Source organism: Eptesicus fuscus, chromosome 10 (genome assembly GCF_027574615.1).
Source record: "Eptesicus fuscus isolate TK198812 chromosome 10, DD_ASM_mEF_20220401, whole genome shotgun sequence".
NCBI lineage: Eukaryota > Metazoa > Chordata > Mammalia > Chiroptera > Vespertilionidae > Eptesicus > Eptesicus fuscus.
In genome coordinates this window covers 78784942-78808686 of record NC_072482.1, presented here as the reverse complement: position 1 = coordinate 78808686, position 23745 = coordinate 78784942, and the positions used below count along the sequence as shown (strand labels likewise).

General features: G+C 39.8%; 1 protein-coding gene across 1 annotated transcript in view; it reads right to left on the bottom strand.

Annotated features, from left to right (window-relative positions):
* Positions 1 to 274: 274 nt before the first annotated feature.
* The window catches only part of ARHGAP18 (Rho GTPase activating protein 18), a 123327-nt gene continuing 99856 nt past the window's right edge, over positions 275 to 23745 (bottom strand). Inside the window, exons 10-15 of the mRNA XM_008138438.3 lie at positions 22986 to 23068; positions 17213 to 17419; positions 16407 to 16547; positions 6379 to 6503; positions 2997 to 3058; positions 275 to 1802 (exon numbers count right to left, since the gene is read on the bottom strand). Of these exons, the coding sequence (XP_008136660.2) occupies positions 1711 to 1802; positions 2997 to 3058; positions 6379 to 6503; positions 16407 to 16547; positions 17213 to 17419; positions 22986 to 23068 (710 nt within the window). The 3' untranslated portion in view covers positions 275 to 1710. The remainder of the gene's footprint in view (positions 1803 to 2996; positions 3059 to 6378; positions 6504 to 16406; positions 16548 to 17212; positions 17420 to 22985; positions 23069 to 23745) is intronic.

Sequence of the window (23745 nt, the reverse complement as noted above, 5' to 3'; positions counted from 1 at the left end):
CCATTAAAACTGCTTGCCAACTGGGAAATTAATATATATCATCAAAATCAGAACCAGAACACAATGTGTTTTGAAAAATCTTAAAGAACAGAAATTTGCTAAGAAAAAAACTAAAGAAGGAAACAAGTTTCTCCCACAGTTCTTCCCATTTGGAAAATTCCAAAGGAGCGATAGGGGCAATAAGAGGGTAGAAATGTCTTTTAACAAAAACAAAATTAGCCCACTAGTACACTCATGAACACATAGGTTTAAAAATAATAATTCCAAGAGAAGATAATTTAGAAAAATGCATTTAATTATAAAAAATCTTTTAAATAAAAAAAGCAATGGCACAAATCACTAAAAAGTTAAATGATCATATATCCACAGGCTGTTCTTGTAATTATATGCTGAAAATTTACGACCGTTCTCATTAACAGCATTTTCCCTCCTAATTAGAGTGACATCGAGAGCTTCTGAGAATGTGTAATTTTTCCTAAAGTACTACTAAAAGTATCATAAACACGGTTTGTGCAGCACTCATAGACATCACCTTTTATTTACTACACTCTAAACTCATAAAATATTGAACATTTTTCTCTCACTTTATTCCTCTTATTTACAGAGAGGCTCATCTCTTGTCACAATACAGTTTGTGCATTAAAATCCCTGGGAATAGTACTTGTCGCAGCATTTTAATAAATTTACTCTGATTATTTAAAATAAGTACACAAACAAAAGCTTGTTCATATGACTGTGTCATACCCAGAAGAATAAGTCTTCCCGCAGACTTACTTATGAGTTTTAAAAAAAAAAATCCCTCTTTGGGTAGAATACATTCTCAACCATTCCTGGATTAGACTCTCATGCATATTTATATCCCTAGTATGACAATAGGTAAAGCTAGCTAGGACTTCTTAAATTTCTTTTAGAAGAGGGCGGCATACATGAAGTGATTTGGCTTTCACTCGCTTATTATCCATAATCCAGTTATTCCACATGGACATATTTTATTTATTCTTAGTATACAAGTCTTTAATGGTTCAGGGGTAATTGGCAGTTTCTGACAGTTCTATTTTCTTGGTAGTGGATACAGCTCTGTGCACATATGTCAGATGAACTGAAAAAAATGCAAATCACTTCATATGATACAGCAGGGAGAAGGAGAATGTTATCTTTTGAACAAATGATTCAAAGAGATGAATATTCAACATATGATAGTCACAGGAATACTACTGAGTTCGGGCTGTTTTAAGATGTCCTAATTTCACAACTGGCCATACCTGGCATTTGTTATCCTTTCCGTTAAAAAGCAAACCTAATCGGGGTCAGGCAGATGTGAGGAGGAGAGAAAGGTAATAAAGCATATATTACCGTATACATGATTTTAGGAGAAAAAAATAGTGAGAGGGGAGAGGGTATATTTCATATTAAAAAAAAAACCAACTATGTCACATCTGGGCACATTTCACAAAGTATATGAAAACAGCCTACAAGTTCATTAAGCCTCTTTCCTCTCACTCCAGAGATACTTATTTTCTAGTAATAGTCAACATAATAATTAACATAATTCTGGCAGCAGCACAAATCTATAACTTTTTGAGGCTTGGGAGTGTCACTATTCAATGGTTGGGTGCATCCGAATAGCAAAAGAGTCCTGCAGCTTCTTTGTTTACGCTCTTGACCCAGCAAGTATTACTGAGGAAGTCCAGGGTTATCTCAGCAGGTCTTCTACGAAGGCTTGGACTTTATAACCCATTCAGCATTCGGGTTGAGCTGATATAAGTCCTTCATGTAAGTGTCATCATCGAGGCAGCGTTCCCCTATTAACGACATGTTGCATTTGTTTCATACAGTGGGGTGACTGGGATACAATTTTAAACGTAAGCCTGTGTCTTAGACTTTAAATATTTTTCATCGTTTGATTATCTCCCATAAAATTATACTAGTAAAACTGGCCAAAAAAACATTGGAGAAGCCAATTTTGTGTGGTATTTCTATAAATGCACACGTTTCAAATTAATTTAGGAGGTTGAAGGTACTTTGCATGATAGGCTTTTAAATGGTTCCTTAAAAGCGTATTCACCTTTATTAAGGGTGACAACAGTTTTGAACCCCCCTAAGAAAGAAATCACTCTTAATTCCCCAAAATCTAAGAGTAAAATATAAAATAAAATAAAATAAAATAAAATAAAATAAAATAATTAATATTTAAATATTCCTTACTCATCAAGGTAACAACTCCAGGTTTCTACTGGAGCTGTGGCTATTTAAATTTTAAAAATGAGCCTTCATGGTGCTGCATTCAACTTTTTAACACTTACTAACATTTTTAAGTCCTAAAAAAAGAATTCTACAGAACTTACCTTAAAATATTTTCAATTACTATTTTGAAATAAACACCATTTCATTTATTTGTTAACAATTTCACCCTTACCATTATAAGGTTCAAAAAATGGGGGAAACGTGTATTTTAAATTTTAATAAAGATATGAGTACAATAAATAGGCAAATAAAATATAAGACATGGTCAAAATTAATCCATGTATCCTATTTCTGTTTCCTAAATTATAACATATGTGTGTGTACTATTTAGTAGGCAATCAGCAATGGCAAAAATAACTTCTGCTTTCACTAAAAATATCTAGTACTGCACTATCATAAAAGTGTTATCTTGGTCTTAAATAAGCTCAACTACTTCCTTTATTAAGATGAAACATAAGCATATAAAAAAGGAAAAAAGTTTTGAAAAACTTTATTAACCATTCTAGAAATTATATCTATTTCAGGGAAATTGCCTTTGCCAAGATTCAACATGGATGGGAATTTGTACAGAAGGAGCTCAAAGTCTGAAGGGAAAGGCCAGACCACTAAACAAATCCGTAATACTCATCAACAATGTACATTGTGCTATGTGTTACTTCTACTACCTTCCCTTCCCCACAAAGATATAAATAATAATCATTGGCAATGTCCAGTCAGCATATGAAATACAGAGAGAGAAAAAATGTGCTTACCAATATTCCCTCCAATTTCATACAAAAAAACTTCCCCTTTCTTGAGTGTCTGGGCAATCCCACTATTAGGGACAAAACAAACGGATTAGTTATATCATCAGACAGCTTGCAAGTAAATCACTTTAATGTGCTTGGGGAATTCTAGCTTGTATGGAAAATTCATAACTTAGACACACTGTAATTATCTCCACATTTGTATTTTCCCATCTGTTAAATGTGCCTAATATGTAATAAAAATGTCACACCTGTAAATTAAAATAAACAAATGGCAGAAGAAAGGCAGTGGAGGGCGGATGCATAGGAAGAGATCAATCAAAGAACTTATATGCATAACCCAGGGTTAATGACAATAGGGTGGTGAAGGCCTGGGGAGGGGCGGGGAGTGGGCTAGAAGAAATCAATGGCGGTGGGGGGCGGGGGGGGGGGAGAAGGGGGACAAATGTAATACTTTCAACAATAAAAGATGAAAAATAAATAAAAATAAACAAATGGAATCATACATCTAAAAGCAGAATAATAAGTGACTATCTAAATTTGTAAAATTAAAAAGAAGGTAACATGACATTTTAATTGCCAATAAATTAATATGATCATCTACTTAGCATAGGGACCAAAAAGGCCCTACTAAAACTATGAAAAGAAATATTTGCACTTTAGTTTTCCCAGGGCATTTATTCCATAGTATTTATCAGGGGTTTGCTGTGCTGACAGGACTGATGCGATGCAAGATAAATGCAAAGAATTGGACATGGCTCATAACCCTCCCTGTGTTGGCCGTCCAAATATGGGAGGTATATACACTATGGTAAAGAAGCGAATACTTTACCATAGCGTGCATTTACAGGGTTAAACTCTTCAAAGGATAAGCTATTAGACATTAGGTTCAAACAATAAAAACTGGTAAAATGTGGTGGTTTTCGAAACTCTGTATACTAATTACCTGCAAAACCTGCTAAAAATTCTGTCCCAGAGCGCTGGAAACTCTGATTTAGTATGTCTAGATGAAGCCCAAGAATCTTTTTTAATGCTCTATAGTGGGTGCTGATGCATAGGAAAGTTTGTGAACCACTCATATAAGGCCCCGAAGGCACATTCCCTGGAACTGAGAAGAGAAAACCAAGACTGACTTTTATCCAAACTGTTATGAAAAATAGGGTACGGCAGAAGCTTTCCTAACCAACCATGTAATGACTTAGCTGGTTATCCAACTCTGTCTACTCTGCTCTGCGCAGGGACATATAATGTCCTCACGCATAAGACCCACCTGCTGACTTGTATTCTAACTAGGAGATTTTGTTTCCGAACTGGTCGAACTGATGTATGCTTATTTTTGAAATTAAATAATTTAATAATTATATTTTTACTTATAATGTAGTACATTTCCTGGTAAACTATGAATATACCAAGAGTCATTATTCCTATGAAAACAAAATTGAATGTTTTGGGAGACTAGATTTTAAAAAATCTCATCCAATGTTTCTCTCAGATTGCTTCCCCATTATCTGTGTTCTTGTTCCAATTGAGAGAAACGTAAACTAGAGTTCCTGGTACACATAACCTTTTACGTAATACTAACCAACAAGTCCACACACAAAGAAAAGGAAACAGCCTTTATCAAGACTGGTGAGTGAATGTGCAATTTATTGTGCATCTATTTTTTGTCATTCATGTGCTCTTGGCTTTGGTAGAAAAAGTAGGGGACGACGGGGATGGACGAAAATAGGATTTCCAACTGCCCCCACGCAGGTGGAATGCAAATGAGAGAAGGAGGGGAAATAGTGGGAGAAAAAAATATATATATATAAACATTTATTGAGCACTTCAATTATTACATGGCCCAGCAGTTGGCATCTAAGCCATGGCAGGGGTTAGAGAGGAAGCAGATTGACTGCATTTTAGGTCAGAGACCCTTTAGGGAGCAAAGACATCTGAAAAATTCCAACTGCTCTCAGGATTTAACCTTTTGCACTCGGAGGTCGAGTGTGACTCGACACGGTTAGCATTAGAATAAAGGAATTGAGAAAAAAGCAAGCGAGTGCAAAGCTGAGAAATTCTAACTGCCCCTGTACTTAATCCCCCCAAATTCCATCTGCTCCCAGACTCCGCACCAATGAGCCCCAGATCAGAGATGGTCTCTAGCTAGACCTAGCCCATCTGGACAGTGGTTCAGGACTGCCTTTGGAGACAGAAACCAAAGATTTAGAATTCAGCTCCACTGCCTACAAAATGCATGGCTTTGGGAAGTCTCTCTCATCAGGAAAACAGAAGTAATATGAGAACTTAACTATGGAGCGCTGTTGAGAGGGAAGTTCACGCTGGCTTACTGAAAGCCCAGATATTACCAATAAGCCTCTCTTTTATTTCATCACCATCTGCTCGCTACGCAGGCTCATCTCTTTTCCCACTTTATAAAGCCCGAGGGGAGATACTTTAAAATATATGTTTATACCCCTTCCAACATGGAGCAGAGGGCCTTCCACGGAGCAGAGACATAGCGAGGGCTGGGGGTAACTGTGTGACAATTGGAGAGCATTTGGAGAAAGCTGCCAGGAGGCCCCTGAATGTTAACGCAAGGAGATCGAAGTCTATGGAAGGCTAAGACCACTTTCCTGGGCTGAGATGGCAAGGCCCCGGTTCCCCTGGCTTCTTAAAAATGTACATCAGTTCATTTTCAATGAGTGGACATGGGGAGGGGGAGGGCATTACAATCATAACCTTAGCTAAAACTAAGCATTCAAAGGCTAAAAACCGAAAACCCAATACACTTGTTTGAACCTTGAAATGTCAAGAAAAGGTAAGTGTAAGCTCTGATATCATCGGAGAGATGCCAATGGCTTTCAAAGGACTCCTGCCCCACCCGCCCCTGAACAGAGGGGAAGGCTGGGCAACTCAGTCAGGGCAGGAGCTCAAGGGGCTGGTTGTCCTCCCTTAATTCTTTACCTTCTGCTTTTAAACGTAAGCATTTTTATGCATTATATTTTATGGAAAAAGACGTGTCTTTTATTTGTTTGTTTTGATCCTCCTGTATCCCAATTAGCGATCATGCTAATACACAGTAATTAACCCCCAATCACCACAGTCTGGAAGGACTACCACGTGGTCTCACGAGCCAGGCCCGGGCAGGCGGTTGAAGGGATGCTCGGACATCCCCGCTTGAAACAGGCTCCACGCAAACACAAACTACATTAGGTGAACTTGACTCCTCCCAACAGTCGAACTGTTAGGTCTGCTCCTCTTCTCTGCTGAAGAGACAACAATTCTATGCACTTCATACCACCCATAGTTTAAAAAAAAAAAAAAAAAAAGGAGGGGCAAGGAAGGGAGGGGACAAGCGAGCAAGTGAGTTATTCCGTGAAATAATTAAAACAAAACGGGCCTCTACCTTTCTTGGCTGAGAAACCTGGCAAGCACGTCACTGGCCTTTAGTTCTTCCGTGAGCTGTATTGCCATGGAAACTTTGGAAAGATGAGGAGCTTGCACTCGAATCACTCCCTGAGGAACGTCAGCCTGCAAAGCAATAATGACACTGGAACAAAGCTGGCGGCAGCTGGAACGTGTAACTCTGTGCGATGCATTATATGGTAAGTGTGCTTAACTACTATGCATTTTACTTCACTACATAAAAACCTTAACTACTGTATAATGTAATTTGCTAAATTACATCAAACCTCAAATATCCTCTTAATGGTGATAGGGGAACTTTATAATGCCTGTGCAGTAATGCTTAATTATTTTTAAAGATGTAAAGAATGACAGCAATAACCATTACTGCCATATTAAGTGCCGACTTCTGAGGGTTATCGAGGGGAGGGTGCTTCCTCATGCAGCAATTTATGACATTGAGTCAGAATAGGTATTTTGTGCGCTGTTTCAATGTGTGCATTTTTTAAATCTTCCGGCACATGCACAACATTTGACAAAAAAATTGTTGTTCCTGAGAATATTAAAGTAAAATTAAAAAGAAACACACTTTCCTAACACATTGGCATAGTGTTTGATCTTCACTTAACTAATGAGCTTACAGGGTGACCACACACTTTGAATTTATGATATGTATTTGGAGGGATATCAAGGAAATATTTTGAGGATTATAATATCAAAATATCAGCTACGGCATTCAAAATATTAGGCTTAATTAATCCCTAGTCATTCTGCTAAAATAAGTAATTTATTACTTATAACCATGTGTCTTAATCAGACCCTAGAAAAAACAACCTGCACAAATGTTTAAAGATAATGCTTTATACATTACAAGTACCCTCAAATTTACTAAGCATCTACTAAGTACTAGGCATTGTGCTAGGTCTACTTACCTAGCAGATAAATAAGACACAAGTCCTTTATTGCACACTATTATTTTGGGGCTCACAATAGTTTTCTTAATGCACATGGGCTTGAATTGCTTTATTTTCTCTAAACATACAGCATGGATATAACACAGGAGGAATCAATGTGATTTCAGAGTTCATCAAAAATAATATGGCTTTAGCATTAGGCTGCCTAAAAATGTAGGCGTCTCCAAGAGATTTAACACTGCTCCTGGGTAACACCTGGGATGCAGTGTGGGCATCAGGAAAGAAGCTACACTGCAAATGACTGTACAAGGGAGCACGGATGGTGTAAGACCTCCTCGCAGGGCAGCAAACACCTGTTACACCTGCAGAGAGACCATAGAGGGCCTGGTGGCAACTCAGAAACCCTGTCACGGTCACCTGACCACTCAGTGAAAGGCCACAGGTGTATCAGGCCCAACCCAGACAGAGACAAAGCATTTGGGGCCACCCACTCACTCCCCTGCCAGGTGAGGGACTGCATTCCTTGCGTCCTTGTCTAACTTCTCTGCCTGGGGGGGGGGGGGAAGAGGGGGGGTTATGCTCAACCTGATCCCTAAAAGACGGCCCAACCCTAACCTGTGCCCGATCCCTCACCTCCTGCTACCTCTGCCCCTCTGCGCAGGGACCCCTGCCTTGATCTGCTGCCTTCCAATTTCGGAGGCAAGGAGTATGGCCTTATAGCTGGTCTAATGCCTGACCTCCACCTTGCTTCTAGGATACAGGTCTGACTTCCCTTTTTCTTCAAGTCTGTGACAGATTTTATTTTCATTTGTAATATTTTGGAAAGCGAGCTGCTTCTTACAATGGAGTGGGCATTTCGCATGGGAGTGTGGTTACCTTCTTCTTTCAAAGCAGTTATTACATCAGTGCTATATCTTATAACTCAGGGATTACGCTACATGCTCTTCTCCCTGGGGTTTCATCTCTACTTCTATCCTGCTGGGGCCATGCCGCCTGCCGGCCTGGCCTCCACTGCGTGTTTCCTCAGAGGAGGTGGGAAACAATGAGCTGGCCCCGGGACTTGAATGCTGGAGTGAACCCTGTAACAGCAACAGCTGAAGCACGGAGTCCATGTTCCCAAAACCCAATCCACCTCGTCTACTCAGTTAGGGACACAAATATTGGTATTTTGGAAACTGTTAGTTTATTATTATAGAATTACAGAAGGCCTGGAATAGCAGGCTAGGGTTTGCAGACAGTGATCTACTCTATAGCTGATTTAAAAGCCAGGGAATTCTGCTTAAGTCACAGTGCCCAATATTCTTGGATATAGTTTTTCTTGGTAAAAGTAATAGTGACAAAAATTGTTCCGATAATTATATCTTACATGCTGACATTTAAAGTGAAGCAAGGTGCTCGACCAGTATGGCTCAATAGTTGAGTGTCAACCTATGAACCAGGAGGTCACAGTTTGACTTCTGGTCAAGGCACACACATGTCTGGGTTTCGGGCTCGATCCCCAGTAGGGGGCATGCAGGAGGCAGCCGATCAATGATTCTCTCTCATCATTGATGTTTCTTTCTCTCTCTCCCTCTTCCTTCCTCTCAGAACAAAGAAAAAGAAAAGAAAGTGAAGTAAGGTGATATGATTAAGTTTTCATATCTAGAAGGTCCACAATAAGTGAGTTATAAAAGCAAAATAACCCAGAAAAATAATATATTGTCATAGAGAGTTACGGCAACCTTATTCTGCTCCCTGCCTTTCCCCCATTAGTCCTTGTGGCACATTCTACTGAAAAAGGTCAGTCAAAATTCACTATAAGCACCACACTTTCCAATTTTTATATATGCTCTATTTCACCTCTGAAATATCTCACTATCAATTTTTAAGACACCGTTCAAATACCTCAAACTCCATGGAACTTTCCATAGTCCACAGGGTCAAAGGGAATTCCTCCTTCCACTGGATCTCTTTTATTATGGAAACCAGTATTCCAGTCACATGCCACATGTCTGAGTCACATCTGTAGCCATCTATCAATGTTGATTGATTAAATGAATCATTCAACAATATTTCTCACTAAAATTGGTATGCTAATAATAGTAAAATGTCTCTAGAATAAAATCTTATATAATAGAGGTAATATGCAAATTGACCCTCATACCCTCACAAGATGGCTGCCTACAACCAGGCCAGGAGGGCGGTTAGTGAGGGATGACCAAACGACTGAACAGCAGGCTGCGTAGGGTGACCAGGCCGGCAGGGGAGGGCAGTAAGAGGCAACCAGGCCAGTGGGAGGGGGGGCGCAGTAAGGGGCGACCAGGCTGGCAAGGGGGAGGGCAGTTGGGGGCAACCAGGCCGGCGGGGGGGGGGGGGCAGTGAGGGGCAACCAGGCCAGCAGGGGAGGCAGTTAGGGGTGACCAGGCATGCAGGCAGGTGAGCAATTAGGAGCCAGCAGTCCAGGATTGTGAGAGGGATGTCCAACCAGCAGTTGGACATCCCCCAAGGGGTCCCGAATTGAAGAGGGTGCAGACTGGGCTGAGAGGATCCCCCTACCCCCACCCCTGTGCACAAATTTCATGCACCAGGCCTCTAGTAAAGTATAACAATGGGTACTTCCTTATTAGCAAAAAAAATAGTTTTAGGAACATTGTTTAAAAGACACCAGTTCAGTTGCCTCTATCGACCACACAGTATTCCCTCCCCTCCTGAGAACACACAGGAAAGAAAGAAGAGTGGAACCAGAATTAAAGACACTACAGGGATAATTCAGTCACTTTCTCCTGCAGGGAGTCACCAGCATTAGCCTGCATCTGCTTAAGGATGCAGCCCCTTTTTCTCCAAGAAGCTCATGGACAGCTGAAGGCCCCATAATATGACTACAGCCTACAAGTTCTCCGTGAGTTCAGGGATCATCCTTTGGAGAGTATGGCCATCCTTCCCTGTAAAACACTGCCCTGAGGCCAGTGTGGAGTCAGTTACATAGCTGACACAGGAACCCAGAGCCTCTCTGATAATTAGAGTTTGGAGGGAAGAGCCCCAGGTACCAGGTCCTGGCAGTACTTAAGGGTTCTCACTGGCATGTGAAATGTTAGGTGACTGCCGTGTTATGGCTTTGGAAGTGGCATTGGTACAGGTTCCTTGTGGCTGTGGAATTAAACATTTCTCACACCCTTCCCCTCAGTGAGCAGGGGGTGATGCCTGGCCAGCTCTGGGTGAGTTTAACTCTTCCCAAACGACTAACTACAATTTGGACTCATTTCACATGGAAATGGAATATCAATGCCCTTGAAAATCTTTTCACTGGGCCAATGGCACACAGCACCTTCCCAGGCTGACTGGCCACATTCCCTGACAACTAGGAACCTGTGTTCTATTAGGGAGGTGTGTGCCCTGGTCGGGATAGGAACAACTCTCAGAGTGTTCATTTCTGTGGTAACATATCCCATCCAAATTCTCACAACAATATAAAGACTGAGAGTGACTCAGTGTGGACTCTACCGTACCCTTTACAGTTGGAAAAGAAATGATTTTAACTGATAGACATAACGGATAACGATGAAGCAATTGAAAATTGTTTCTGGAAAGTTTTTCCTGGATATCTTGACAAGAGTGGCCAAATGATATTTACTAAAGATGATAAACAATATGCAATGCCAAAGCTCTCATTTAAATGGTGTATGACAATTACCATTAAGCTCCAGAATCATGCTGTATCAAACACTAAAGCTATTAGTATACTAATTACACTGAGCTGCCAAACTTTGAACATACACAACATGCCTGATCATTAAGCCAAACAGTCTGTTCTTAACCTGAGCCATAATAATAACTGGATCTGTGAATAATATTATCGTTGTAACCTTCCGTGTGTGTGTGTGTGTGTGTGTGTGTGTGTGTGTGTGTGTGTATGTGCGCGCGCGCGTGCTTGTGAGCTGAAGTTATGTGATGCACAGCAAGACTAGAAAAGAGCAGTATTTGACTAATACACCATTAAAATTGAGTCACAAAGGATTTTACAACTTACAAAACATTAGTTAATTTTTTATGCATGCAAAGACTATTATAATAGAGAAAATGATCTCCTAGGGTTGTTACATGTTTTACATTTTGAACTCAAGCATATTTCTAAAAATGTGACTTTATTTATTATTCTTTGGATAAATAAACAAAGATTTTGGTCGTGTTTTTTTTTTTTTCATAAGGTGTAGATAAACACTACATTACTCACATATTTGCACTCTAGAGATTAGAAATATAATGTCAGAGCTTTAGAAAAGGCACTCAATCATTTTTTTTTTAATTAAAAGCTAATTTAAGTGAAAAGCTGACATTTTTTCATGCTACAGAGAAACCTTTTATCTTCAAAAGGGCAAATCGGGAATACAGCTATCTCAAAAAACGGCCAGACAGCATAACACATATTTTAGAAAATTAAACAAGGACATTTTAGCAAGGTATCTTAAACTAAAATGGCATATTCATCATGATAGTCTGATTGGAGGTAAAAATATAGAAGGCATTCTCTACTACCTTGAACTGTCTCTGTTCTGATTCTAATTGGGCCTTGGTTATCCAAATGCTGAAACTTTTACCCAACTCACAGATTCAGAGAATTTTAAAGGTCCAGAAAGAGCTTTCAGAGTTAAACATTTAATTTACGAAGAAATAACCTCTGATACTTTTCTCTTTTAATATGGTATTTTTATGCACTATAAAAAAAATCAAAGGATATCTTAAAAAGAAACATGATTTTGTGCCTGATATTGTAACTTGATTTTCCAGGTAGATCCAAACACTGTTTGCAGACCTAAAGCAGATGCTTGAAGCAAGACTGGCCACAATGCCTGGGTCAGAGCTGTCAGTGAAACCAGAGATGGACTTCTAAATGGAGATGTGACTGAAGACACACAACCCATCACAAAGGACCCGGAGCCCACACTGCACTGCCCACTCCAGGATTCTTATGGGTTTCTTGTCCATGTCCAAAGCCCTAGACCTTCAAATGTTACAAGATTGTTTCGGAGCTTTCGGCCAGTCATGCAAGCTCTCTGAAACGAGTTCCTCAATTATCAGTGAAGTGCATGACACTAGATCACCCTGAGTTAACACTGAGGTAACCATAGGAGAGAGGACTTTTGCTCCCTCTACCAGTGAGGACAGATGTGCTGAGCAGTTTGGCTTATTTCACGGACTCTCACAGAGCCCCGCTGTGTGCCCACACGCTCTCCTACATGTGCAGCTTCCCTTTACTTTGAGAGGTGAGCTTGACTGACAGAAAAAAAAATTATGCAAATCTAACTCCACCATGGACTGGAGGCTTGCAGGATCCAGCAATTCATGACTAGATGCTCACCAAAGCTGCTCTGGATCCTTATCAGGCAAAGATGCAATCTAAGGCAATTATGGAGGAAAGAATGGGATATCTCTATTTTCCTTAAAAATACTAAAAGGAGAAAAGGTGTGAGAGACAAGATGAAATAAGATCAGAAAAATGGGTCTGATTATTGGTGATAGGTTTATGGGGGTTCATATACTATTCTATTTTTGTGTATGTTAGGAAAATCTCGTAATAGTATATATAGAAATGTCCCAGTGCAAGATGCTGCTAGCCATACTTATGGTTAAATCCCATTAATCTGACCTTTCCCTCTCATTTTATAGAAGAAACTGAGGCCCAGAGATGTAAAATGACTTGTCACTACCGTCTTACAAATAGCAGAGCAGGGGCTATGTCTTCAAGCACATGCTTCGGACGTGTGATGGTGTATATATGCATGTGTGCATGGTGTGTTTGTGTGTGGGAGGGTGTGATATCAATCCCAACTATATAATTGCAGGCTATCATTACATGGTTATTTGTAATGGTCTACCTTTTTGTTATTTTTTACAAAGAGTTTATTCCTGAAGTAATTGAGATGAGTCTCATTAGTATTTAAGAAATTCAAAAATTTACATTTGTACCAAACAATTAATATGCTGTAGTCATTTAAAAAATATGTCTTATTAAGTAGATTGAGGGTGTCCCTTACAACCTGGTTTATACTATTCATTTACCTAGTCAAGCATGTCTTAATAACATAAATGCTTGATTATGTACACTGAGTGGCCAGATTATTATTATCTCTGAATGCATAATAATCTGGCCACTCAGTGTATATCCTATATAATAAAAGGTTAATATGCAAATTGTCCCCTCAACCAGGAGTTCGACCAGCAGGCAGGCCGGCCAACTGCCCATGTCCCCTCCCCCTGGCCAGGCTGGCCAGACCTCACGCATGCACGAATTCATGCACTGGGCCTCTAATACACACACACACACACACACACACACACACACACACACACACACACACACTGAGTGGCCAGATTATTATGCGTTCAGAGATCATAATAATCTGGCCACTCAGTGTATAGTTAGCATTAATAGCATACAGAATGCTTTTAAAAAATATGACCTTGAAGAATTTTCATGATCTACAACCTCCTGTCTTACATCCTTCAGTCTCTGGCAATCTGGCTTCTTCCATCAACACGCAATGACAATGCTTTGGAGAAAGTCACAACTGACCTTTCAAATGCAAGCTCCAGCGGACCTCCATCCACGGTTAATGTTACTCGGCTTCCCTGCAGAATACAGGTGCCACTAACCAAGCTCTTTCCCTTACTTCCCTCCACCTCCGAGCTTCTAAGACACTACAATCTTCAACTTTCTCTTACGTCCTACCACCTGTTTTCCTCTTTCACCAGCTCCTCTTCCATGGCCAACCACTTAAATACAGGCACACATCAAATAGTAGTTTAACAAACAAATAAAATATCCTGGGCAGTTTCATGCCCTATAGTTTTGTGCTGCATATTCAAATGATTTGGGGAAAGAGTTAAGAAACATAAACTAACAAGATGGGGCTGGAAGGAGGAGGGCAGAAGAGGGGAGGCAGTGGCTTATCCAGAGTAGTCAGCCCATGTTCCACCCAAAAGGAACAGTTGCTACTCAGATCCAGAAGATGGTTACCCTGCAGGGAAGGCCCCCTACTGAGAGGGGACCACAGGCATGCTCCTACATACAATTTGTCAAGTTAAGATGGAAACCCAGACTTTTATGTTAAACCTTTTAACTTTAAAGTTCTGGCAACTGATGGAAATTTATGCAGAAAACTCTGATTATTTAGTGACTCACCACATACCCATAGTATTGGATATGATCTTGTACTTTATTTCTTGTTCTGTAATTGTTTCCTATGTATATTTACTCTCCCTAATAAAATAATAGACACTTGAAAAACAATTGTGGCAACTGATTAAAATTTTTCAACCAAAGCGACAGGCCGAACGAACCTCCCTGGGCCATGATCACATACAGCTACAACTCCGCCAGGAAGCTTGCTCGGCTAGCAACACCTGTCTCTTCAGTTTGCTGCCAGAATAAAACCTAGAGTTTTCCACATCTCAGCTCTACTCCCCAGTGAGGTCTCTCGGATGCCCATTTCCTGTTCTGAGGCCCAATATTCCCGGTTCAGGCTTCCATCACACTCCCTCTCCCCTCTAAGGTCAATTCTCCCCTTGCTCCCTGTGGGTAAGCGCCAGCCCCATCTACCTTTGAATACCTGGCAGGGAGTGTGGGCTTGGAACCAAGGAGGCGCTTAGCAGTATTTTGTTAAAAGAACTGCTGAATTTCACAGGAGAGAAAACCAAAACTTGGGGAAACTGAGTCACGCCTAATACCTGATAAAATTGAGATTTAAATCCCAAGTCTTCAAATGACAAAACAGCTTCTAACAAGTACAGAGATAATTCTCAGACCAGCTCACGCTGTAAAACTAAAGAAATCCAAGTAAATGCTGTTTTTCTGTAAATGACAAGATTATTTACATGCTACCAAAAAGTAACTCCTAATTTTTACTTAAAAATTTATTATTACAAAGGTAAAGCACAAATTCTGTTTCCTTAGCTATAGAGTGGGCCTCAGAATATCACGTTATAACTGCCATACAAAAGAAAAAAAGGCTAGAGAGTCACCTAAGTTTATATGAAAAGCAGGGGTACAAAACACAAAGACATTCAAATACTTATAGTGGTTTTAGAAGAAGTAAACATCCTAAGTTAAGTACAAATGATATCTCAAAAATCCTTTCTAACCTATATCAAGCCCTTTCGCAAAAAAATAGGAATACTATTTATAATTTCCCTTTATTAAATTTTGTTTTTTAAGATACATAAAAATTGACCAAAAACCTTTAAAGACAAGAAATTTTGTTTTGTAAGAGTAAGAGCTATCAATAAATAAAGGAGGTTTTTTTTTTTTATTTGTTTGTTTGTTTCAATTACTAGATCCTTAAGTAGGCCAAAGCAGAAATACTAAAGGCTGGTAACTACATTTCCATATTACGCCACAAGATGGCAGCATGTAACTGACTAACCTCAATGGTGGTGGTGGGGGGGGGTCTTCACTGTAAATAGAACAATAGAAACCCTTTCATTTCATGTTAAGGTTTCAAGTTAGAGCTTCGGTAACTCTTCCCAAATGCGCTTTCATGTATATTTCATGATTTTAAACCCAGATTTTAATGTATTCTTACAGCATTCTGTAAATATTTCTTTTTTGAAATATTTTCATTTTCTCCAAATTCTTCTTATGATCCAATGAAGAACGTTTAAATACTTACTGAAGTCCAGGAGTATCCCAGGCACAACACAAACATTGACCTCTCTGTCTTTGTGGGTTAGTTCTTTTTCCCCATTTCACAGATGAGAACACTGAAGAAAAAAGACCAGAGTCCACACAAGGGACTCTTGACTCACTAGACATTACACATTCCCTGGGCAGCTGGCGTCTCCAGGAAGTGCTTTGTTGTGTATGTGTGGGTGGGTGTGTGCTGAGACATTCTGGTCTTATCTTCCTTTGTTACCAATTAACAGCTCACTCGTTGAATCCCCAACACCTGAGCAACTGTCCAGACAAGCATTACCCGTTGCAGGAGTACTTACCGCTATGGATGCCTCTCACTTACACGTAGCTAGGACCTAGGAGTGTGTAGAGAGTCACACAACAAACACATGCAGACCTCTTTGCTGTGTGTGATACTAAAAACAATACTGAAATCTGTGCAAATACATATCTTCAAGGTTATCTTACATCGTTTGTACTTCTATCTTGCTTGTCATATTTTTCTCGGTCGTAAGCCATTTTCTTCAGCAATTTCTTCACTGTTTTCTTATCTTTCTTAAGATTTTCGGTGTTTTGCTTCCTCACTTGGTTGACAAGAAACTTGGGAATCTGTGGAGAAATGCAACTAAGTTTGGGGAGGGAAGAGAAGTGGCAGCATTTTAATCTATGGAAATAATTATACTTAGTAAGGGCTTTGTCTCTTTGATGAGACTATGCCTATTTCATGCCCTCTGCATTAAATCGGTGAAACAAAATGCACTGTATTATTCATTCACTATGTGCACAGGGTATCTCATCTGCGGGACGCAACTCACAATCTACTGTGCAAAATTCAAGAAGAGGCTTGGAGAGGCTCAAGGACATCGTGGCCGTCATCAATGCCTGGTATGCTAAGACGTAACAGCCTGAGGAGACTGGCATTAGGGGCTACCTCTCTACCGCCTCGCCTCCAGCTAACCTGCAGTCCCTGTCTAATGGCCAACCAGCTCTCCCATCAAGAGAGAAAGAAAAACTCACAAATACGTGAGAGATGACAGGTATCTAGCAATAATCCCAGAACAACCAGTACTCAAAATATTTTAGAAGTGACCAAATTGAAATAATAAAATAATGCTGGCATTTTAAAAATTAAGATTTAACACATGGATATTAAATTTTTTTGAGATCACCTACATTGGTTGGTTACCTTTTTATGGAGAAGATAACAATTAATAAAAAGACTTCAGAATCTAGATATCATCACTCATTAACAAAGCTTAAAAATATATACTTACTGTCCACAGAAGTTTTTGATACTTAATCAATAAGTGCATGGTATTAGCTGTCCCAGCTGCCATTGCAAATTCTCGCTGTTCGCTGGACTTCAGACCGAATGCATGACACATGAAGAGGTTGGGGGCCATGACCATGGCCACATTCATGACGGTCATCTTATTTTCCTCTTTATTGTCTATTACTCTTTGGAGAAATTCAAGCAGAGCCTGCAACAGAAATGACTCTTGGAGATTTGTGCTGTATGTGAAGATGTGAGATTAGAGCACTGTAGCATATGGGATTTTTATTTAGTTAAAAAAATAAATTGTGCCCAGCCAGTGTGGTTCTGTGGTTGAGTGTCAACAGTTCAATTCCTGGTCAGGGCACATGCCCAGGTTGTGGGCTTAATCCTCAATGTGGGGTATACACAAGGCAGCTGATCAATGATTCTTTCTCATCATTGGTGTTTCTCTCTCTCTCTCTCTCCCTCTCCCTTCCTCTCTGAAATCAATAAAAGATATATTTTTTAATTAAAAAAAAATAAGTTGTGCATAACCACAGCCCACTAGCCACATCCAGCAGGCCTGGCATGACAGCTTCTCCGTTTGGTGAATGGGCCCTGAGGTGAGGCCTGTGTCTGCTCAGGACTCTGGCACCGGGAATAGGGCAGAAAGGTTCGGACACAGGTGGTGGGGACAGGAATGGAGACGTGTCAGGCCAACAGCCTACCAGAGCCATGGAGCACTGGGAAGCAGTTTAAAATACGGTACAAATATTCACTTGCTTCAGGAAGTGTGTTCTTTTAACTCCGGGGATTAAAAAACAAAACGATCCCCTTAAAAAGGCTCATTTAACCTTAGTTTCATTTGCTCCAAGGCCGTGGTCTGCAAACTGCGGCTCGCGAGCCACATGTGGCTCTTTGGCCCCTTCAGTGTGGCTCTTCCACAACATACCATGGCCTGGGTGAGCCTATTTTGAAGAAGTGGCGTTAGAAGAAGTTTAAGTTTAAAAAATTTGGCTCTCAAAAGAAATTTCAATCATTGTACTGTTGATATTTGGCTCTGTTGACTAATGAGTTTGCCGACCACTGCTCTAAGGTATTCAATAGCTGCCATGAAATCTAAAACAAATGGGGATTATGATGGGGAGAACAAGGGGATGAAGAGAGACAAAGAAAAGAGGGTCTTAAAAAACACACGAATGAATGAATGAAAAGGACCTTTTCACCAGAATGGGCTAGTTTATGCTCAGTTTGATGCCAGCCACTTCCCACCTCTATTGCCAACACCCAGGTGTCCTCTGAGCCGTCCTGCCCCCAAGCCACAGGCAGATGACCCTCCTCCTGAAAGGGCTTAGAGCTATAAATTCTTTTGCCTTCTTCCTTGATTGATGTTGCTCCTGAACAGTAACAAACACGGCACAGGTATTCAGTGTTCTCTATGGGTGAGGTTGCTTTGAGTACATCAGGGAGCTCATCTCACTTAATCCTTGCTGGAGATCGATGCTGTAATTATCCCCACTTTACAGATGAGAAAACATTGGCTAAGAGAATGTAAGCAACTTACCAGGGGTCATAGAGCTAGCAAATGGTGGAGAAGTAATTTAATGGCAGGTCTATTTGGCTTTTGTTTCTGATTCCTTAACTACTAAAAGAAATCAGTTTCTTATTTAGCTTAAAATCCCTACCAGAAAAAGGTCAAATAAACTACACCAAAATGGAAAAGGGGGTGGGGGGAAGGTATTCATCTCCTACAGCATTTCAGGGGGAACAAAACTCCTAACAGGTTGATCTTGAATCAAATTTAGCTGCTATACAGATCTGAAAATTTTGAAACAAACCAAAGGCATAGCCTTAGTATCTAACAATGAGATTTATGTGTTTAATTCCCAGTGGAGTGCTCAGAAAGTTAAATTGTAATCCAAGCATAAGGTTTTATAGAAACAATACCTTCTCAAATGAGGACAAAAGATTAATCAGTGAGGTTTGGGAAAAAATATTTAATTCTGTTCCATAGAGCAGAATAATTATTCAGGGATCAGTGTATCTCTTTCTTTAGGAGCATAAATTACAAAGATTAGGTAATGAACCATTTTAATTGTGGTGTGCATATGCAATAAGGTTATTCAAAATATTACTGTCAGAATATTAGAATGTGTGTATGTGTAGATTTGAAATTAATAAAATATTAGCCTAGCCCTTGCTGAAAGAACTTCATCTTCAGATGTACTTTCTCTTCATCTAAACTCTAAGAACTGCCCTTTAAAAAAGGTAGCTTTTTTATTTTATAAGTATTTTATAAGTATTACTGGACCCTTATAAAACAGGTTTAAAACCCAGTTTAAATTCCAGCAGTTACTTACTAGCTACGTGTGATTCTAGCAAAACCTTTTGATATCTCTACTCTTTAGCCTTCTCATTGGTAAAGTGAGAATACTAATCTTCTAGCCTGCCAGGATGAAGTGAGGCAGTATATGTTAACAAACTTCCTAAAAATATTAAGATTAGACCTACCATATGACCCAGTAATCCTCTTCTAAGTATCTAACCCCAAAATTTTAAAAGATATATGCACCCCTACGCTCACTGCATCATTATTCACAATAAGCCAAGAGACAGAAGGAGCCCAAGTGTCCTTGATGGATAAAGATGCGGCACATACACATAATGGAATACTACTCAGCTGTAAATGGTGAAATATTGCCATTTGCAGAAACACGGATGGATCTTGAGAGAGGGTATTATGCTAATCAGACAGGAAAGAAAAGAACCATATGACTTCACTCAAATGTGGGATATAAAACAAAAAAGCAACAAATGAACAAACAAAACAAACTCATGGACACAGACAACAGAATGTTGGTTACCAGAGAGGAAGCGGGGGTGAGAAGGAGGAAGAGGATAAAGGGGGTCAAATACATGGTGATGGAAGGAGACTAGACACAAGAGAGCACACAGTTATTGTATGATAAAGTTGTACACCTGCAATGTACATAATATTATTAGCTAATGTTACCCTAATACACTTAATATTTTTTTAAAACTACAAAAAGGATAAACAAATGCCAATAAATATATTCATATGGATCCCTTATTGATATCTTAACATCAGTCTTTGTTACTCTCCCAAGTCAAAAAAGGTATGATTATTGATTAAAATGCACAATAATCCAAAGTGAAAAATAAAATAAAATAAAAAATCCTGGTCAAACAACTTGCCCAAAGATACCCAGAGCTCTGTGCTTAAACAAGAACATGGTGTTTAACCCAGCGCCTCCTCTCCCTTAAATATGCTGTAGAAATAGTCTATACAATCACACACTTCCCTCCAATGGCAACTGAGGGAGTGGTCCGAGGGCTGGAGAAATGGGAGAAGTTTGCATTAAGCCTCCTGAAATTACTTTCAGATGGAGTTCCCCTGGTCCTTTATGGAACTAAATTTAAATGGCTTATTCTCTTGTACAAATGGTACTTGTTCCACTGTTTCTATGATGAGAAATCTTGTTTGAAACCTTCATCAGAGTTGGCTAGTTACACTACTAAAGCTTATGCGAAATTGTAAAATGACTTGTTTGCATTTTCCAACTTTTTTTACCCCCAAAACATATTTCCAACCTTACTTATAAAATTGTACTCCCAGTCACTTTGCATATAAAAAATAAACAGAATTTTAAAAATGATGCATCTGATTTTGAAGGCAAACTATAAAAATGAATTGTAGACCAGCCTTGCCCAGTAGTGACCATGTTGGAAGAAGTGTTTCCTCCCACAACTGTTTGAACTCATTTGAATGCAGGAATATTTTAAGTCCATCATGTGTCTTTCAATTCCCACCTTCTATTGGTCATTCGCAGGCCCACACACACACAGACAGGCACCTCCATGTGAATAAGAAAAAGAAGGATTAAGCCACCATTTGCAGGGAGTTGAAGCCCGTGTTATGGGCACAGCCGGCAAGCAGAGAACAGACTGGAACCAGTCCCATTTCGTCCTGAGCCCCCTGTCCCTGCGTCAGCCACCATTGCACACCCCTACAACGCCGCCATGTTCACACAACACTTGAATGTAACCCTGTCCGGAGTTGGCCTCTGCCTCCAAAACAAAACCAAACCTGATGCTCTCATGACTCATCTGACAATCATTTAAGCACAGATTTTTTTCTGACTTCGTCATGGGATTAACTCTTTGGGAGTTCTCCTGTAGCAATGGAGTGTTTTCACTCCAGAATCCTCAAGCACTGATTTAGTCCAGACAAGCTGAGGATTAACATTCATTCATGGGCCTGGAAGAACTACCCCTCACCTAGTGTCGGTTCAAGGAACCTTAATGAGATTCAGGGGGAAATTTCCAAAGATTTACCAACTGGTCATTTTGTTTTCTTGACATGAAATTTCTTGACATAATATTTCATATTAAATAGAAAGAAAAGTAGGGATGTGGGGGGTAAAAGGGCAAGGGTTCCACCCTTAATTGTATAAAAACAATCTTTTGAAGGCAATGGCAAAACTTAAGATAAATATTCTTTCTAAATTATTCTTTTATTTTATTTTATTGATTTTTTAAGAGAGAGAAAGAAAGGGAGTGGGGGAGAGAGAGAGAGAGAGAGAGAGAGAGAGAAACATTGGTATGAGAAACATTGATTGGCTGGCAACCCTCTGCCCACTTCACACACACTTAACCCAGAATGGAACCCAAAATCGGGGTATGTGCCCTGACCGGGAATCCAATTGTTAACCTCTCAGTGCACAGGACAACATTCAACCAACTGACCGACTGAGCCACACTGGCCACAGCTCCAAATTATACTTTTGAAGTTCTCTCTTTTTCTTTTATAAAAGTTTACTATCCTATGAACTCTCATCATTAAGGAAAATACATTAATGTAGAGCAGTCTACCAATTATTATAAAAGACTCTGAAAACACTTCTAGTAAATGGAATTAAATCATATAGTATTATACCAAAACATTTTGAAATCATGATAAACATCAGCAACTCAGGATAAGCCCTCAGGGAAATAACTAGAATTTCTTGGAGTTCGTCTATCTTTTGGCTAAATGACGATTTTTAAATCATCATTATAACTTAGTCCAAACTCCAAACAAATGTAACAACTTTAGGCAACAGTGGGTTATATGTGATGACTCTTAGGATTTTCCTTTTAAACATTCATTTTGCACCTTACTAATACATGCTCCTTAAATAAAATTTGAAAAATGCAGAAAAATAAAAAGAAGAAAAAAAAAACAGAAAGCACCCACGTTTCCATTAACAAATGAACCTCCCCGAAGCCTGGAGGCAGGGAACAGACTGTCATACCTGACGTGGGGGCGTGGGGATGAGGAGAGATAAACCAAAGAACTTATATACTTACAAGCATAGCCCGTGGACACAGACAATAGGGTGGTGGAGGGAGACCTGGGGAGGGGGAGTGGCGGGGGGCGGGGGCGGGGGCTGGGCAGAGTGGGAATGGGAGATATCTATAATACTGTCAATAATAAAAAATATGTAGATTAAAAAAACAAATAAACCTCAATCATCTGTTTTGGTAGAAGAAATGTCACAGCAAAATTTAAAACACAAAACACCTAATAATGGCATTAACATAACTAACCTAGTAAATAAATAAATAAATAAAGAAATAAATAAATAAATAAAGAGTTAGACTTCCCCATGTGTCCTTAAAACCAGGTCTTTTCTTTATGGGTTCCTACTGATATTTCCATGACAACATCGTATTGTTTTGCCACAAATAGTGGCTCTGAGGGATATGTAAGGGAAAGGAGTCCAGCTGACCTTCAGTGTGTCGCGATTCACATCGGGCAGGAGGAGGACCAGAAGGTTCAAAGCCTGTAGTTGTTGCTTCTTGGTTGGAAGATCTGTGGACAGATTATTAAATAAATGGGAGTTCTTTTCTTTGCTAAACATTATCTGTACTTTCTTTTCTCATGTTGTAAGAAAAAGGTTATTTAGCATAAACATCACTGTGAAATGTAAGACCACGACTGAGCAGCCTCCTTGGGGAGTGTTTGTGGGAGATCAGGGAACCACCTTCCTCCCCTCCCCACACCCCCCCAGAGCTTCTCTCTCAGATGCTCACTCCAACTGTGATCATTGGACAAGCGGCCCCACACATTAGTGCTTTGAAAACAATTTCAACGTCTGCATGGAATTGTGTCCCCATAAAAAGACATATGGAGGACAGGACCCTGCATGTATGGTGTCAGGGTGAATCTGCAACAGTTGTCTGTTTCTTTTGATGATGAGTGAACAGATTATGTGGTAAGAATCCATCAATTCCAACAGGAACATGTAACACAGAGCCTGAGCTCAATAGGTGTTCAATAAACATTTGTGGAATGAATTGGAAAACCAACCAGCAGTGGAAGAGTCTAAGAGGTACATGATCATCATTGATATTTATCACATTTGGTAGCCCATGTAACATTGAAGTGACAATCATGGATATTTGGAGTCATTCTGGAATTTGTTTGTCAGGGATAAATGTGGTCCTTTAATCCACATCCGAGGAATGTGTGTAAAAGAGCACAACTGA